This window comes from Watersipora subatra, chromosome 1, assembly GCF_963576615.1.
Source record: "Watersipora subatra chromosome 1, tzWatSuba1.1, whole genome shotgun sequence".
NCBI lineage: Eukaryota > Metazoa > Bryozoa > Gymnolaemata > Cheilostomatida > Watersiporidae > Watersipora > Watersipora subatra.
Window position 1 is genome coordinate 29688268 of NC_088708.1, and position 17289 is coordinate 29705556.

The following is a 17289-nucleotide window of genomic DNA, read 5'->3' on the forward strand; positions in this document are numbered from 1 at the left end:
TATGACATTGTTACCAGTCCACACCAAATAATGTCAGCTGCAACAACCTTCAACTTAACAGTATTCCTCAACTTAACAGTATTCCTCAACTTAACAGTATTCCTCAACTTAACAGTATTCCTCAACTTGACAGTATTCCTCAACTTAACATCATTCCTCAACTTAACAGTATTCCTCAACTTAACAACATTCCTCAACTTAACATCATTCCTCAACTTAACATCATTCCTCAACTTAACAGTATTCCTCAACTTAACAGTATTCCTCAACTTAACAGTATTCCTCAACTTGACAGTATACTTCAACTTAACAGTATTCCTCAACTTAACAACATTCCTCAACTTAACAACATTCCTCAACTTAACATCATTCCTCAACTTAACAGTATTCCTCAACTTAACAACATTCCTCAACTTAACAGTATTCCTCAACTTAACAACATTCCTCAACTTAACAACATTCCTCAACTTAACAACATTTCTCAACTTAACATCATACCTTAACATCACTCAAAGGCCTATTCGACAGGAAAGATTGTTCTATGTGTGTTAACAGCTTTGTAAGGGTAACATGTTATGGTGCTTGATTTTTAGCTTAGTGAACCAGCAGGAGAAAGCAAGCACACTTCCTTGGGAAACGCCCACCACCACCCCGTCAGCTACTCTTGAGGTTCGCCCAGCCGCGACCAGCGTGTTTGATCTGAATAAACCATTACCCAACAAACCCGCTGCCTCAGTGCCTAGCGCTGTCTCCAGTCAGCCACCCTTTCAGCCCATGTTTGGCGCTGCAGCTCCAGTTGCCATTCCAATCGCCCCGCCAACTGATCCTGCCTCCTGGAACCAAGAGCAAGTGAGTATTATATTGAGTACTACAAAAGAAAGCCTGATTTTTATGCATACTCTACATCTAAAACACATAGGATTTATGAGAGTGAGAAATATTCTAACGGTGTTTTATAGTGTGAAGTCCAAATTCAAATGGCTCATTTTTGCTACAGCCTCTACAAGGGCTGTTGCAATTCATGAGAATCAATAAGCAAGGTTATCTGCTAGTTCAAACTGTCTGTAAAGGGTACAGATTCAATTTTAAATGTTTAAATGTAGCATTTACTATCACAGTTCAATATCTTTTGGTGTAGCAAATAAATGGAATCAGTTAAACAGTTTACTTTTTTAAGAAAAAGAGCTGATGGCCATTGTCAATGAGAATAGTTGAGTAATAACGTGCCATGACACCATCATGATGTACCTGAGAGCCAATAGAGGGCTTTAAGAGGTGCATGAAAAGCAGGCGTGTGGAGGAGAGCTCAAGACTAAATACAGAATCATTACTAGCTAAAGCAATAACTAAGTATAGACATTGCAGATATTACTGTTAAACTCACAATGTACTTGATGTTCTTATTCAAGTTGAGAACAGTTAAGAAATTTAAAATCATTTGCTTTGATTTGTTATAGCAAAATATGTGTGTATAACTTATTATTGCTATTAGTAATTATCAACAACATGATGTTTTTATTACATGCCAAAAGACAAAACAGGAAAAGACAAAAATCAGGAATTGTTGATTGAGTTGAACAAAAGTGTTAGAAAAATTGGTAATCTAATAGCACTGCGGAGATAAGTTGTAAACATTTTTTAGAGCAGTAGAATAGACCAATCAGAGAGATGGTCACATGTACGTTAGTGATCTAGTAGCTGGTCAAAGGTGGCTAGTTAAAAAGGGGTTTCCTCTGAGTAAGAATATAGTGTTAGAGCAATATTCATAATGCAACCTTGTTAACCGTTGAGTGTTACTAAATTTCACATCACTCCAATATTACCAATGTAGATTTTTTCTCAAATGCCATTTAGTGCTCAAAACTTCATGCTAGACTATATAAGTGCTGTACCTTGTGGTAAATCCGGCTTTTATATCATTCTTTAATACCATTTCCAGTATTATCAACATGGAGCACAACATGAAATATGTGGTGCTTCATGAAGGAGACTGTCATTTTTACACCCCCATTCCAGAGAAAAAAACCTTTGACCCTAGTGGTTCTCTTGCGGTCTGACTTAATGACAAGAGACTCATCCTACAACCCCACATAGCATGTTTAATAGAACTCTCCTTTATTTTTGTAGAAAGCAAATTGAGATCATAATAGCTGACTTGCTGACTGATAGTATGCATAGATTTCTTCACAAATGATATACAGTTCCAGTTCCTCAATGGCTCATACGAGATTACATATTCACTGGAAATCATTAGCAATGTCTATTACCTTTGTTTGTAGGAGTCGCTGGTACAACAGCACCGAGTGCAGATGGAGCAGATGCAACAGCAGTTTAATCAGATGATGGATGTAAGGCGACAGCAGCAGCAGGCTGCCTTGGAGCAGCAGAAGAAGCTAGCGGAGGAGGCATTCATGCTTCAACAACAGCAGATACAGGTGCCTCTTCTCTTGTTTTACCCAACATATATTCAACTTTCATTGTTTCTCACCAAGTCCAGTGAGCCGTCAGAGTACAGACTAACAGGCATGGTTGATGTGACAGAGGGAGTAATCTAAGGTTGGACATGCATCTTGTTACTACTTTTTGGGAGTTTAACTTTTATCTAATCTCCGTAGGTCAGGCATTTTAGACCACTAGTTCACGTCTGCTCCCTGATATAATAAACAAAATACAAACTTGGTTGCACTTTCTTTATACGCATCAATTTAGGTATTCCAATCCACAGTACAATCTTCCTGCCTAGTGCTGACCGGTTTGGCTGATTCTGCATTGTGCTAAAAACAAGTGGATTATCAAATGATTTGACTCTATAATATAGAGTCAATTAGTGCATAGAAGTGAGTGTATAAAAAGTCGCTATAGAGTACCTCCAGTGTATTTAGCGGTTATTATCTGGAAGAAAATGTAACATTACAATGTACTACGAGCAGTATGGTTCTTACCTTCTAATATTATGTAGAAATGATTGACTTACAGGCATCCATATCAGGGATAAGTCCTTCTCCTGTCTTTCCCACTGGACTCACTGCTACCAAACAGAGTGAGATACAACTGGATAACGTCGAGCTCGAAGGAAAGGTAGGCTTTTCAATTCTTATCGATTACCTTCTGTTTTATTCTATATCATTTCACTTTTCACCCACATGGAAGGAAAACATTGTATGAATTCATCACATTGTAAGAACATTAAGCCTAAATAGCAGATGCGAGTGCTGTACAAATGAGAAAGTCGATCTGACCAATCATGTGATTATAAATGTTGATGCGCTGGATCTGCTCTCATTCTTATTGGTTCTAAATGTGGGAATCACAAGATGATCTTCTTGTTTCTTCATGAAATGATAGCTTACAATAGTAGCTTTGCTGTCATGCAGAATGGTGATTTGAGCAAATGATATTTATAATGAAAATCAAGCATTTGCAATTATTTTGTTGTTAATCGCTACAATTTCCTGATGTTTTAATTTTGTGTTAGAACGTCTACCATTGTATAGTCTAGATGTTTCCAATTTATTGAGAGCCTCTCCGCGTCATAGTTGTTGTAGTATAGCCCTACTAGTTACCTGGCCTGAACTAAACATTTCAGGTTATGGTATCTAGGTCACGTAACAACCGATTGGAAGCGTTGTGCTGTCTTTTCTCATTTCATCCCTGTTCATACTGCTTATATTATTGCTATTGTCTGAGACATACTAGAGCAGGTGGCCAAAATTGTACTGACTCAAAGTAGACTGACACACAAAGTGCTTTGCATAATCACTCTTCTGTTAGTTTGCTAACAAACTGCACACTCCTTTACTTTCAGGAATATTATTGTAATGTGGTTACTTCTTATGGTAATAAAGGGCTGATAATGTGAGCTATCATAGGACTTAATCGTCCACTGGAAACAGCTCACTGTTATAAAGAACAATATTATATTAACAGGCAAACCACTTATTATAGGTTTTAGGTATTTCTGAGCACATCAAAAAGAAAACGGACATCTGCTTCAAATTAATAAATGTTCAGATGTCTTTTTTGTACTGTATATTTGACTTAGCAGCTCGTAGCCCAAACTCTTGTTCCATTAATCTAGCTTTTTCTCTGATTAGCCACATCACCACTCACATACTACCAAACGAAGTTATCCAAAAGTGTCAGCACTTTAGGGCAGCAAAGCAGTTATAAAAGCCACTGCCATATCTTTAACCAGTAATAAATACAAAGAACTAACTAGTGAAGCTGCATCATAAGTTTAGCCAGTAGTTACAGACTGCTAGTAAACCTGTCCAAGATGTCAACTGTGTTAAAGGACTTTCTGTTCTAATCAGGTACTCTGCTGCCAACCTACCTTTGGCAATTACCATGTTTTCCGCTGGTTACAGTTGTTAATACATGGTTCCAGTTGTTAATACATGGTTCCAGTTGTTAATACCTGGTTCCAGCTGTTAATACCTGGTTCCAGCTGTTAATACCTGGTTCCAGCTGTTAATATCTGGTTCCAGCTGTTAATATCTGATTCCAGCTGTTAATATCTGGTTCCAGCTGTTAATATCTGGTTCCAGCTGTTAATATCTGGTTCCAGCTGTTAATATCTGGTTCCAGCTGTTAATATCTGGTTCCAGCTGTTAATATCTGGTTCCAGCTGTTAATATCTGGTTCCAGCTGTTAATATCTGGTTCCAGCTGTTAATATCTGGTTCCAGCTGTTAATATCTGGTTCCAGCTGTTAATATCTGGTTCCAGCTGTTAATATCTGGTTCCAGCTGTTAATATCTGGTTCCAGCTGTTAATATCTGGTTCCAGCTGTTAATATCTGGTTCCAGCTGTTAATATCTGGTTCCAGCTGTTAATACCTGGTTCCAGCTGTTAATATTTGGTTCCAGCTGTTAATATTTGGTTAGTTGACTGGTGTTGCTGTGTTCCTTCCATTACTTGTGGTTACTTACACTGAACTGGTAGGTACGACGACTAGAGCATGAGAAGAGTCACCTCGAGTCGCTGGTAGAGAGCATAAAGAAGAGACATCAAGAAGAATTGACAGCCATTGACACAAGCAACAAGGCAAGAATACTTATGGTAGAGGAGTCATATCAGAGGAGGGAGTTTCGGTATGACACACATATGACTATGTTTGACTCTAGTTTCATGTGTGATGTAGTGTGTTCTAAACTTCAGGGTAGAAGGTCAGCAAATGATGGCTGAACCCTCTAGCGTGAATACCGCAAAAATTCATAGTATTCTCAAATTCTGACTACAGTTGTGCTTTTCTGTTTGCTTCTATAGTTATTATTAAACGGCGGTCCTCTCGATGTTGATGTTATCCGCTAATATTATTGACAATTGGCTATGTTTTGATTGTTAAAATTTTCTATCCATTTTCAATTAACTTGTGTCAGTGGGTTAGAACGAGCATATTGGATTTTGTTTAGCGAAAATATTTCATAATTTGTGACATTGTGTTTGCTATTTCTGCAAATCTTACTTTATGCTGGTCAAGATTCAGGGTTATAAGCACTTTGTTATTACCATAATAGCCTGTAATCATTCATCTGTATGGGTTTTCAAGCTGTATCCATTATTATAATTTCTTCATTCCTTTTTTTTAAAAACTTAATAGCGTCAGGTTCTCAAAAGACTTATATAATTTATATGCCATAGAAATGGGACAATTGTTTTTGATGTTATTATATTCCAGGGAAGTGTATCCGGTGAAAAAGATACGATTACCTGCTTTGGATTGGTGTTATATAAAAAGAAGGCAACTACCATGCTTTGTTTTTCGTATATAAATATGTGTGGTTTATAGTAGGTCTGTGTATATGTCACATCATTTATCAAACATCACACAATTTTTTTGCTAGAATTTCCAATTTCCAGTTTTTTCAATTTAATTTTTCAACTAATTTCTTCATTTAATATTGTCTTGTCGTTTAAAGCTTGTTACAGTTTGTGTTTTTATACATGCATCTCACAGTAACACTTGCAGTCTTTGCAATTTATCTGCGTTTATTAATGCTTGCTTCATTGCGATATCGAAGACCGGTGCGCCATTTGCCAGTGGCACCATATAACTCATTTATCATTCAATTCATATTTCTCACATAGATAAATCTATTCAAAGAAAAGTTATATTCTTTATTTTTCTTCTGAAGTGCCTATTCATTCATTTCTTTCTAATTCTTTTCTAGACATTCTCATCAATCTGAATCAACTTAAGTTTCTATCATTCTCTTACTCACTATTACTCTGAAATATACTTACATCTGTCCATAAACACCCTCAAATTCATCATCATAATCCACGTATTAACTCTTGTGTCAGTAGCAGCCTTTAAGAAGTCGTCGCCAATATCGCATTAAAATACCGGCCAATATTCAAAATGAAACTCTATGTTAACCAAATCGCAAATGGCGCACCGGTTTTCAATATTGCGAGGAGCTCTGATTAGCGAGAGCTCATGCTTATGGTATGGGGACAGGTTGAGGGAAGAGATCGAGCAGTTGTCATCGGAGAGTCTTACCAAGCTGAGACACGCTGAAGAGGAGAAGACGAGAATGCTTGCTGCACAATATCAGAAGGTTGATGAGCTGGAGAGGTGCAGATCTATGGACATTGACCGACTCCGAGCCAAGCACAGGGAGGAAATGGAGCGAGTGAAGCAGGACCATGCCTTAGCCATTGAAGTGTATGTGAATTTATGTCTATGATTCTATGTCTATGATTCTATCTATGTCTATGATTCTCTAGTAAAAATATTCATTACCTGGGCAAACCTTTCTTCTAGTTTCTAAGTTTTTCTTAAAAAGCTTAATATGGTGCTTTTTTCACAAGAAAAATTTTTAAAGGTAGAGAAATCTTAAGAGATGGTATTCATACTCGCATCAGACAGATGCTCTAATTATGTTATCAGTTGTAACCATAAAACAGCAGTTTTTTTGAATTTGCTCAATGATAAGACTGAACAACTGAACAAGAAGTGAACATAGAGTAAATACAAACTAAGTATGGAGTGAACATGTCGTGAGTATGGCAGAAAAATAGAGTGAACACGAGGTAAACATGCTGTAAACATGAAATGAACATGGGGTGAGCGTGCAGTAAAAAGGAATTTAAAACGAAGTGAGTATGAGGTGAACATGCAGGAAACATACAGTGAATGAAAGTTAAACATGCAATAGAAATGAGTGTTTTAAGCAAATGTAAAGGCAACAAGAAATGAATATCGAGCAAACATGCGAAGAGCATGAAACTAACAAGATGTTGAGAAAATAGGGAACATAAAGTAGATATTCAGCGAACATGTGTCTTATAAATTTTAGCAAAAGTTGTACAACAATGAAAGCGTGTATGATGTACATGTATATAGGACAGAACACGCGGTCATCAATATGCTGGCTAGTTTTGGAGTTGTCAGCACCTTTTTAGGAGCAGATATGCCCTATTGCTTTAGCAGTGACTGGTTGTTGAATTGATTCTTTTGCATTATTGTTGACAACTAGTGTATTATCATTCCGTCTTTTACACATTGGTGTGACAGTGATTATACAAGTTTGACAGTAAGGTAATGAGTTCAACTGACTATTGTACGACTTTAGCTCCAGAATGTTCCAGAACATATTTTGGCTATTACCACATTTTAATAAAAAGAATGTACATATTTAAGTTTAATGGCTTAATTTAGGACTGATTGCTTCCTTTTTACACAACGCTTTATGATAACTGAGTTTCTAAATGAGTAATAATGAGTTTTTTAGGAGTTGTCTTTTCTAGCTAATATACTTTTTGCACTGTTGAGATCACTAATGCTTTATGATTGGCAATTCCAGATTGCGCAAGAGCAAAGAACAGGAGCTTGAGGGCTTGCTATCTACTACAAACAACCCTCAATCCTTGCAGTTCCTTATGGAGCAGATGAAACAGAGTGCTGCCGGGTTGACAGCGCTGCAATTCAACATTGGCAAGTCACATAAGGTGACACTGGATGAGAGGGAGCTTTCTATGAACAGCAGAGACCAGCAACTCAAAGGTATAGTCACCATTTCAATCAGTACCTCCCGTAATCAATCAATGATAAAGGGATTTACCAGTGTGTGCTGGAAGAGGAAATTGCATGCAACGGAGGTTATTTTAATGTTTTATTTCAGCTTAAAAAATATGACTAAATAAAAGTGAGGAATATTTCACAGCAAAATGAAGTATGTGTCGCTTTGTGTATCAACCTTATTTTAGAGTGGTACTGTTAGCGTTTTGATGATAACCTTTTACTGCCATTGGTAATCGTCCACAAAATGTTTTTCGTTCGACTGTATCAAAATTTGGTGTGGTTAATTGAAGTCGTTTTGTTAATGAAATCACCCCAATTATTAGCAGCGTAAGCTGCAGGGAGAACACAATTCCTGGTAGGGTTCACATGATTTAGAGTGTGCATTGTTGAATGGAACCATCAGCTGGTTTTTGGTCTTACAAGTTTTGCATGCATAGATGGATACATGCTTGTACTGGTAAATGTATTTAAACCAAATTTCCCATTTGGGAATCAACCAAATCAGCTGCTCTCAAATGACTAATTGAATTCACACTAGTAGAGATTTAGAAAAAAACAAGTTAATTAGCAACTATCTTGTTCCCCGCAATTTACGCACAGTTTTTCTTTTTGGTAAAATGTCCCAAAAACCTTTCATAAAGAATTAAATAATGGTGACAGTGTCATATATGTAGGCATGCTACCACCATACGCTTGTAAGATATTCATCCTCATGCTTTTGGATGTTTGGTCTCTCATTTTCCTTAAGAAGACACAGTAAAAAGTTATCATCTTAGTTCATAAGGTTACTGTTTACTTTTGTGGTGCTGACACAAGGTCAGTTGGGAGCCGTTATTTTGTGTAAAAGCTTTACTAAGGACTTATTTTTGCTCACAATTTTCCTTTAGTGTTGCAAGAGTGTCTGGAGCGACAGCAAGACGAAAATGATAAAGAACGGTCGAGGTTGCAAGAGCTCATTGCCAAAATGGAGATACAGCTTAGAGAGCAGGAAAGACAACTCCATCAAGTTTGTTTTTAGGAGATACTCTGCATTGAGCGTTTTATTCATTGGCTTTAATCACATCTCTTGCAGCCAAGCTTTGATAGTTCAACCTGTACATTTCAGCAGTTATTTCTCAGCATTCTCAACGTTTATTAATAGTCAAATTACATTCATTGGCAGGGGAGTCTTTGGTAACTTCAATTACCATTTTTACTATTGTGTATATCATAGGAGGTGTGTATATCATAGGAGGTGTGTATACCATAAGAGGTGTGTATACCATAAGAAGTGTGTATATCGTAGGATGTGTGTATATTATAGAATGTGTGTATATCATAGGATGTGTGTATATCATAGGTGTGTGTATCATAGAAGGTGTGTGTATCATAGGAGGTGTGTATATCATAGAAGGTGAGTGTATCATAGGAGGTGTGTGTATCATAGGAAGTGTGTGTATCATAGGAGGTGTGTATTACAGGAAAAATGGACAGTATCTCAGGAAAAGAGTAAACTCGCTGGTCTACAGGCTGCTGTTGACCAGGAGAGGACCCTCCTTAATGACCAACTCTCTCAAGAAAGGGCTCAGCTCAACCGTGCCAAGGTTTGTTTACTAAATGATTCACCAATGTCTAAGCTATGTCACTGCTAAATCAGTCACCTATGTTTTGTGTTGCCTAATGCTATTTCTGTTGTAGGATTCATTTCTGGCAGAACAGAGAACTGCAATGGTGCAACTTGCTGATGAACGGCGTCTGCTGGCTGAGGAGAGATCACAGTTGACAGTAAATCAGCGTGTAGCAGCGGAGAGAGACCAAGAGGAGTCGATTAAACTCTCTCAGGGCTCAGCTAAGTACGAAGGTTAGTACAGTAGATACACCTAAAATGTAAATTTCATAAATTATAATGTAAAGAATTTAGGTAAAGCTTTTACATTGTATTACATAATAAATTTCACACAATGTAAAGAGTCAAATCGATGCAAGTTCTCAAGTTTGATTTGAATTACGAGTGTCTCATAGTTAGCCTCCTAAGTATCATTGTCTCTCTTGCCGCACTTGAGAGAAGAAAATGACGTATAGTGGTGTCTCTATTATATAGACCATCAGGTGTAACGGTAAAGCACAGAGAACAAGTAGGTGTACAATTATTCAGAAATACTTAAAGGCGGTCGATTGGTGCAGGTGTTAGAGTGTCAGTCTAGCAATCTGAATGTCACGAATTGACATCTCATTGAAAGCAATCTTTTATCCTATTCTTTAACCCTGGACAAACAGACAGACACCGCTCTTGCTATAGTATATATTCTTCTGTATATTTTAAACATATACAAATCTTTTTTCTGAAGCCTGGATCTTGCTGTCAAAAAAATCGATTTAAATGTACATTGAAGGTGTGTGCTTCCCTTATCGTAACATTACCGTAATCGTGAACCCTAAACAAGTGTAAGTGATAAGAAAAAAATGAAAAGTTGTAAACATTAACCAATAATACTACAGTTACTGTACAGTCATTAAACTAAAGAGTTAAGTTTAGTTTTTTTTCCAATTTGAAAGGCTAAAGGGTGAGTTTGAGACAAGCTTGCAACAGATTTGGCAATTTACATGTATCTTACTGTTCGTATAACGTAAAATCCCTATAAATGTTCTTGAAACAGATTATTCACGTTATAGGAACGTCTACTGTATGTTATTACATCAGTTGATAAGGCAGACAATTCTCATTTCAGTGAGACCATGCCATCTCCGAATAGAGGTGCTGTAAAAGAAAGCCAGCAAATTGCTTTATATCGGTGAATGTTTTTTATTGATTTAATTGCATCACTCTGAATCTTTTTGGCCCAAAATCATATTATTTTGTTATTTCAATTTATCTTGTAGTTCTTTGGATGAGTTGCGAAGTAAACTAAGTACGTCTCATAATTATCTTAATTGTTAACATTCGTTCTCATCATCCCAGTGAATGGGTATAAAGAAATGCACTTTGATTAGATCTGTTAGACGAAATGTTTCTCTCCTGTTGACTGCAGGACTGTTTATCAAAATCAGCTTATTTAATACAACAGTCATACAGCTAAGTGTAGTAGAAAAGCTGGTCTTGTTTTTTGTTGGTTAGCAGACAAATAAATTTATTATAACAGATTTATAATTTTTACATAATTACTTATGTTGGGAAATTACGAGCGAATGGAATGCAATTACCTACTTCTCATTCCTAGATTGATTGCTTTAGCCTTTGTGAGCCTTCATATGCTTTTGAATTCAAGTTTTAATTCATTAGTTTTGATATAGCTGCGATTGTTCACAAACCTCTGAGGCTATCCACTTGATAATTTGTTTTAATGTTTATGGTAAATTTTATACTTGTTGAATCGTATTATTAGGTATTACGCAGTGACCAAATACTGTCAAAACCAATAGTCTAATATCATGAAGGGGTACACCTACTGGTATAAGGAAGTAAGTGCTTAGTACTAGTGTAACACCAGTTACCTTGTTACAAGTAATCAGAGTTGGCCTAGTGGTCTAGTGCCCCTAATCTATAAACAATGTGTTGGAGGTTCAATACCCTTAAAAGGCTGCTGGTGTTCACTGGGATGACAATCCCTAAATTGCTCTCTGCAACTGGGCATGTAGCTAGTCTTTGAGGTTTCCTTGCCACTGGACTTACACATGTCTAGCCAGGATTACAGAGCCATTATATGTGCAACAATTCTCTTGCTGTTTATAGCAATTTATTTGTATTTATTAATTTATTTGTATCTATCTAAAATGTGATGTGTGGCTTTCAAGGTTAGTTTTTCAACCGCAGTAAATCTGTCTTACTGCAGTACAAAAAGAGACCATGAATGGCATGTCTTCTAGTGTGTTCATTGCGAGGAGCTCTGAGGAGATGAGCAGACATACTCAATGTTGTAGGGATTGCTCGCACACTCCTTACTGATAAATATTTTGCCTTACATGTTTACTGGCCCAGATTAATTGTTTATTTCCTGCATTAATAATCGAGGCTGCCTCGAAGGTGTCTATGAGCTAGTTCTCCAATGTTCAATCTATGAACATTGAGGCCTGAGGATGCACTGTGTTGGGCGCGCAGCCGTTTTATTGGCTAGTGTTATTCTTTGCCTGCTGTATAAGGCCACCTCACACACTTTGGTGCATTCTATATAGGTTTGATGGAATCACTGGAGAAGGAAAGAGAGGAGATAGAGAAGAGAGCGAGGAGCGTAAGCGCCCAAGAGGCGAAACAAGCTGCTGAACAGAAGGCCCTTGAAAGGGAGCAGGAGATGGTGAGGAGTGAACAGGAGCGGCTCGGTGAGATGGCTCAGAAGATACAAAAAGAGATGAATAGTATCGAGACGTTCTCCAAGGTAAAACATTGACTTTCTGTAAACTCCCAAGTGTATTAGTAACTGCATAAGCAGGCAGATCGATAAACTTGTTTTTTCTTTGTTAGCTGATCACTAGTCTTGAAAAGATTCTGTAAGATCTATTTTTAGAACTAAATATTCTTTGACTGTAATTTGCGAGACAACATTCTTTACAATCATTGCTAAGGGCAACGAAATGTATGAAGAAAATTTTTTTATAATGTTTGTATTATTAGACAACACCACAACCTTTTAAAAGCTTATTATAGCCAATAAATCTCATGCCACACAACTAAAAAAGTGTCACATAGTTTTTTTCAACAGCGCTCAACCCATCTTGCTGCAGTACAAAGAGACCGTGAAGGGCATGTCTTCTAGTGTCATGTATTTGTTAAAATTGCATAATGATTAATCAATTAGTTTATATGAGGTTTATATCATCTCGTGACATTGTCAACCTTTTAATAATTTACAACTGCGTGTCTCATGCCTGGCTACTGCAGGCATTGGTGAATGAAAATGGTTACAGCTGCTCAACTTCATTTCATTACGAAGTTATTTGTATTAGATACGATTTTCTCAAGACTTATCAGCTGTAATGGCAGTAATATGCCTTTGACTGACTTTCTCACAGGACTGCGTTGAGAAAGAGAGAGATGGTAGGCAAGCCCTTATGGAGTCGCGCCGTCTCGATACAGCCAACCAAGCTCGCCTCTCAGAGATTTCTGCCAGACTAGAGGAGCTGAAGATGGCTGAGAAAAGATTTGCCGAGGAAAGACTCCAGCTGGCGAGAGAACGGAAACAAATAGACTCGCTAAAGAGCATGCAACTCTGCGCTGGTTGTAAGCAGCCAGTCACTCGAAACCCATACTTCAGCCTCAGTGAGTCACTCGCTATCGTTATCTGTGGTCTTTCTTTTTTATCTCCTCAAAAAAAAGGATAACAATTAGTACAATCATATCCATCGCTTTCTTTTGACGTCATCAAGTCGTTTGCACACGCGCTCGTTCACAAAAAAGCCGCCATATTTGTAGAAAATGATCGTTTTTCTTTTATTTACGAGTACCTTTAGGTGTTGTTTTGATACTATAATAAAAAAGTGCAAACAAAAGCATCATTTTCAAAAATTTATTGCAAAAGCTTTGTGTTTTTAACGATAGAATTGTCTGTAAAGATGGCCGACAATGATAAAATGACGTCACAAAAAACGAAGGATTGCTTCTTTTTCAATTTATTAGTCTTTGTGATAGATTATGGCAGATGCCAAAGTTGGGGCAGCAGGGTATCTGATTAGAACATGTCTTTAAACATACCATAGTTGACATCTTGGACAGGTTTCCTAGCACAATGCGACTACTGGCTCAACTTCTGATGCAGCGTCACTAGCCAGCTCTTTGTATTTATTTCTGGTCAGAAATATGCCAGTGACTTTTATAACTGCTCTGCTGCCCTAAAGTGCTGACACTTTTGAATAAATTTGTTTGGTAGTACGTGAGTGGTGATGTGGCTAATCAGAGAAAAAGCTAGATTAATGAAACAAAAGTTTGGTCTACGAGCTGCCAAGTCAAATATATAGTACAAAAAAGACATCTGAGCTTTTCTTAATTTGTAGCAGATATCTCTTTTTCTTTTCGGTGTGCTCATAAATACCAAACATGCTAAAAAACGTTTTGGAAATTATGTGCTGTTGATGAGAACACTTCCAAGCATAACTAAATAATAATTGTTATTTTAGCCATAAACCTAGAGCTTTCTGCAAACCCTTTACTAGTGGATGGACAAGTTGTTTGTGATTGATTACCTTCCGATAAACTTACGACTTTCTGCCGAATAAAGAATAAATTTGGGCTGCTAAACAATCGCATGAACAGCTCACCAAAGATATATTATATAAGCTTGGATTGCTACAACGATGTTTTATAATGTGTTCATTTATTGAAAGCGTTCATAACAATCGCATATACATAGCTATTTGTGAAGTGAGTTTTCCACTTAGTTAATTGAAGGGTATGATGGTTAAAATGCTTTACTGAACCTTTCAGTGGTCTGATGCTGTGGGGCTTGTGAGAGCTGTGGGGCTTGTGAGAGCTGTGGAGCTTGTGAGAGCTGTGGGGCTTGTGAGAGCTGTGGGGCTTGTGAGAGCTGTGGGGCTTGTGAGAGCTGTAGGGCTTGTGAGAGCTGTGGGGCTTGTGAGAGCTGCGGGGCTTGTGAGAGCTGTGGGGCTTGTGCGAGCTGTGGGGCTTTCAAGGGCTTTGTAAGTGATGAGAGATATGGGAGAAACAAGTGTTGTGAGAGTTATGGAAATAGTGAGGATTATGGGAGATTGGAAAACTTAAAATCATGAAGGCTTGTTGTGTCTTCTGAAACCCAATAATAATTCACTTTATATTGGCACTTTTTAGACCTTTCTATTTGTATGAATCTCATTTGTCCTGCCTTGTTGACTCAGCACCTTATAAGTTATGTTCCTTATGTTCTTAGGTACTCCAATATTACGCAATAGAACTTCACCTTCCTTTGTCGGAGTTGTTGCCCCCCAGCAATTAGACCTGACTGACCCTCATATACTCCAGTATAAAATACAAGCTGATCAGGTGAGCCGGTGCATTCAGACCAGCTTTTGTAACTGTGTTAGTCAATATCTTGAAGCATTGCATTGGTTAGAGGAAAGTGTCTGTCAGAATAATGTCCAATGTTTTATTTTCTTCAGGACTCAGACTTTCTCAATGAAGAGAGCATTTACTTGGATGCCCTTAAGTTCTCTCCTTACCATAACAAGTGATAATTCTAATCTAGTCCGGAATGTTCTTTGAGTCTTCCATCTGTTTGACTTCGGTAGACTCCATACAAGTCTATAGCTAAAATATAAACTATGAAGAGTGTGTCTGGTTTATTACCATGCAGCTTGTAGTTACTTTATAACCTGATATGAATCCTAGATGACTGACATTGTATTGTTGAGTTGTTGCTATATTTTGTGTGATGATCACTTTTTCTTGCTTAAATATTTTGATTGAAGTTTATTGTAGAGGGTCATTATTTAATATTTTATGTATTCTTATATAAATTGATAATTTCAATAATAGAGTAATTTAATTCAGAAGGAAGTCTATTTATTACTCACTATGTCATTTGCCATAATGCCAATTTTCTACTCAGCATGTTTGACTAGGTAACTAATCGTCTTTTTAGCAGTTAGTCTAATCGTCTTTTTAGCAGTTAGTCCAATCGTCTTTTTAGCAGTTAGTTCAATCATCTTTTTAGCAGTTAGTTCAATTGTCTTTGTGCATTAACTCTCCAAATAAAACCAAGAAATCGGCAGAACTTTATTTACCAGAACTTTGCCATTTGTCTTGAACTCACTTTGCCGGTATTAAAAATCAGCTTATAAACAATGATAGGTAAGGTAGTTGCCTTCCATTTACCATTAGCCTGGCACATTGTCAATGGTTAACTTTAGTAAACTTACTAATAAGAGCTGTGAAAGCAAGCATAAAATTATGTTGCACCGTAAGGGAGAGTGGTAGCGTATTTTCACCCGTATAGCGACATCTATAACCAAATTAATCCTAGCTGTAAGTAGCTGAATTGGTAAGTAATTTGCTTGACAAACCAGAGGTTCTGAGATCAAATCGTACCTGAGCGCAAAATCATCCTCGCGTAACTTCCCTTATGTTCATATAGAACATAAGGGAAGTTACAACAAGTTTGCGCTCAGCCCATGAAATCGTCTGCGATACGGATTCATCATTCCAATATTATAATAGCTATAGCTGGACAAACCAAATTACAGACAAACTTTGAGATTTATATATATGTCCAATATAAAAGACAATCGGTTACTTGTAAACACACTTCCTAGCTGACAGCTTCAACTTGAACTGTTGAAATCTCTGTAACACTTTGTCCAGATTCTGATCATATTCAGCCTATGTTGAACCACAAACTAGAATATCATCTGCTATCACATGACATGCATGTTCTTTTAAAAGTTGCTCAATAGCCTTATGATATATGTACTTCATTTGACAAACACCATCCTACCAGCATTCAGAAATATTTGTATCCCCCGAAAGAGTTACTGAACCTTGTGAAGATATAATAATTCCCAATCAATCTTTGATGTAGTAGTAAGTAGGCTTCTCCAGCAGCAATGACTGAGAAATACTAGACATTCAGTATTTCTGCAGTTCCCTGTTCAGTAGGTTTAATGGGGTGATGTGATCTTTTGACGGCTTTGTTCTATCTCTCGAATCCATGCAATCCTGTACATAATCAGCATCTTTCTTCTTGCGAATTCCCATCATTGAGACGTAATCTGTTGGTTTAGATACAGGTGTGATAATGCCATGTTCAACCATGTTGGTAAGCACCTGTTCAACCATGTCTTTGAGTGTTGGTCGAACTACTATATGTACATCCTCATTCATCTTGATCTTATATTTTACTGGTAATGTTCCAAGTTGCTCATCGAATAAGTCACTGGACTTATTCACAATTTCACCCGAGGGAACACGAGACAGTCTTGTTAATTTCATATACGTCTCGCAAAAGTATCACAAAACATAGACTAATACTATCACACATATACAACAATGTATTTACATTGATTTCTGTAACATGAAAATTTATTTTGAACAACTCACTATTTTTCGCAAATAAAAGCTGGACCATTGAAACCTATCAACAGTTGGCTCTTTGTTGTACCAACATCGGTAGGTATTACATGCAGTATTTGAAAACATTACTCTCAGATGTAACACTTACACTAGCACCAGCACCACATTTTTAATCGTATTGTTTAGTGACAAAATATTGATCTCAGCTAAAGCAACACATAAAATCGCTTTATATGAGTGCTTGATCATCTCGTTATATACAAAACTGTTTATCAGAATACAGAGTTGTTAGG

The 17289-nt window shown here is 37.1% G+C and overlaps 1 protein-coding gene across 2 annotated transcripts in view; it reads left to right on the forward strand.

Annotated features, from left to right (window-relative positions):
- LOC137392549 (fas-binding factor 1 homolog) overlaps positions 1 to 15628 on the forward strand; it is a 43108-nt gene extending 27480 nt beyond the window's left edge. For both annotated transcript variants that reach the window (XM_068079017.1, XM_068079018.1), the window contains 13 exons: positions 594 to 849; positions 2280 to 2435; positions 2977 to 3078; positions 4944 to 5092; positions 6463 to 6669; positions 7811 to 8010; positions 8916 to 9034; positions 9489 to 9611; positions 9706 to 9868; positions 12178 to 12377; positions 13012 to 13258; positions 14859 to 14971; positions 15088 to 15628. In XM_068079017.1, coding sequence (XP_067935118.1) covers positions 594 to 849; positions 2280 to 2435; positions 2977 to 3078; positions 4944 to 5092; positions 6463 to 6669; positions 7811 to 8010; positions 8916 to 9034; positions 9489 to 9611; positions 9706 to 9868; positions 12178 to 12377; positions 13012 to 13258; positions 14859 to 14971; positions 15088 to 15159 — 2107 coding nt within the window. In that variant the 3' untranslated portion in view covers positions 15160 to 15628. The remainder of the gene's footprint in view (positions 1 to 593; positions 850 to 2279; positions 2436 to 2976; positions 3079 to 4943; positions 5093 to 6462; positions 6670 to 7810; positions 8011 to 8915; positions 9035 to 9488; positions 9612 to 9705; positions 9869 to 12177; positions 12378 to 13011; positions 13259 to 14858; positions 14972 to 15087) is intronic.
- Positions 15629 to 17289: the final 1661 nt, after the last annotated feature.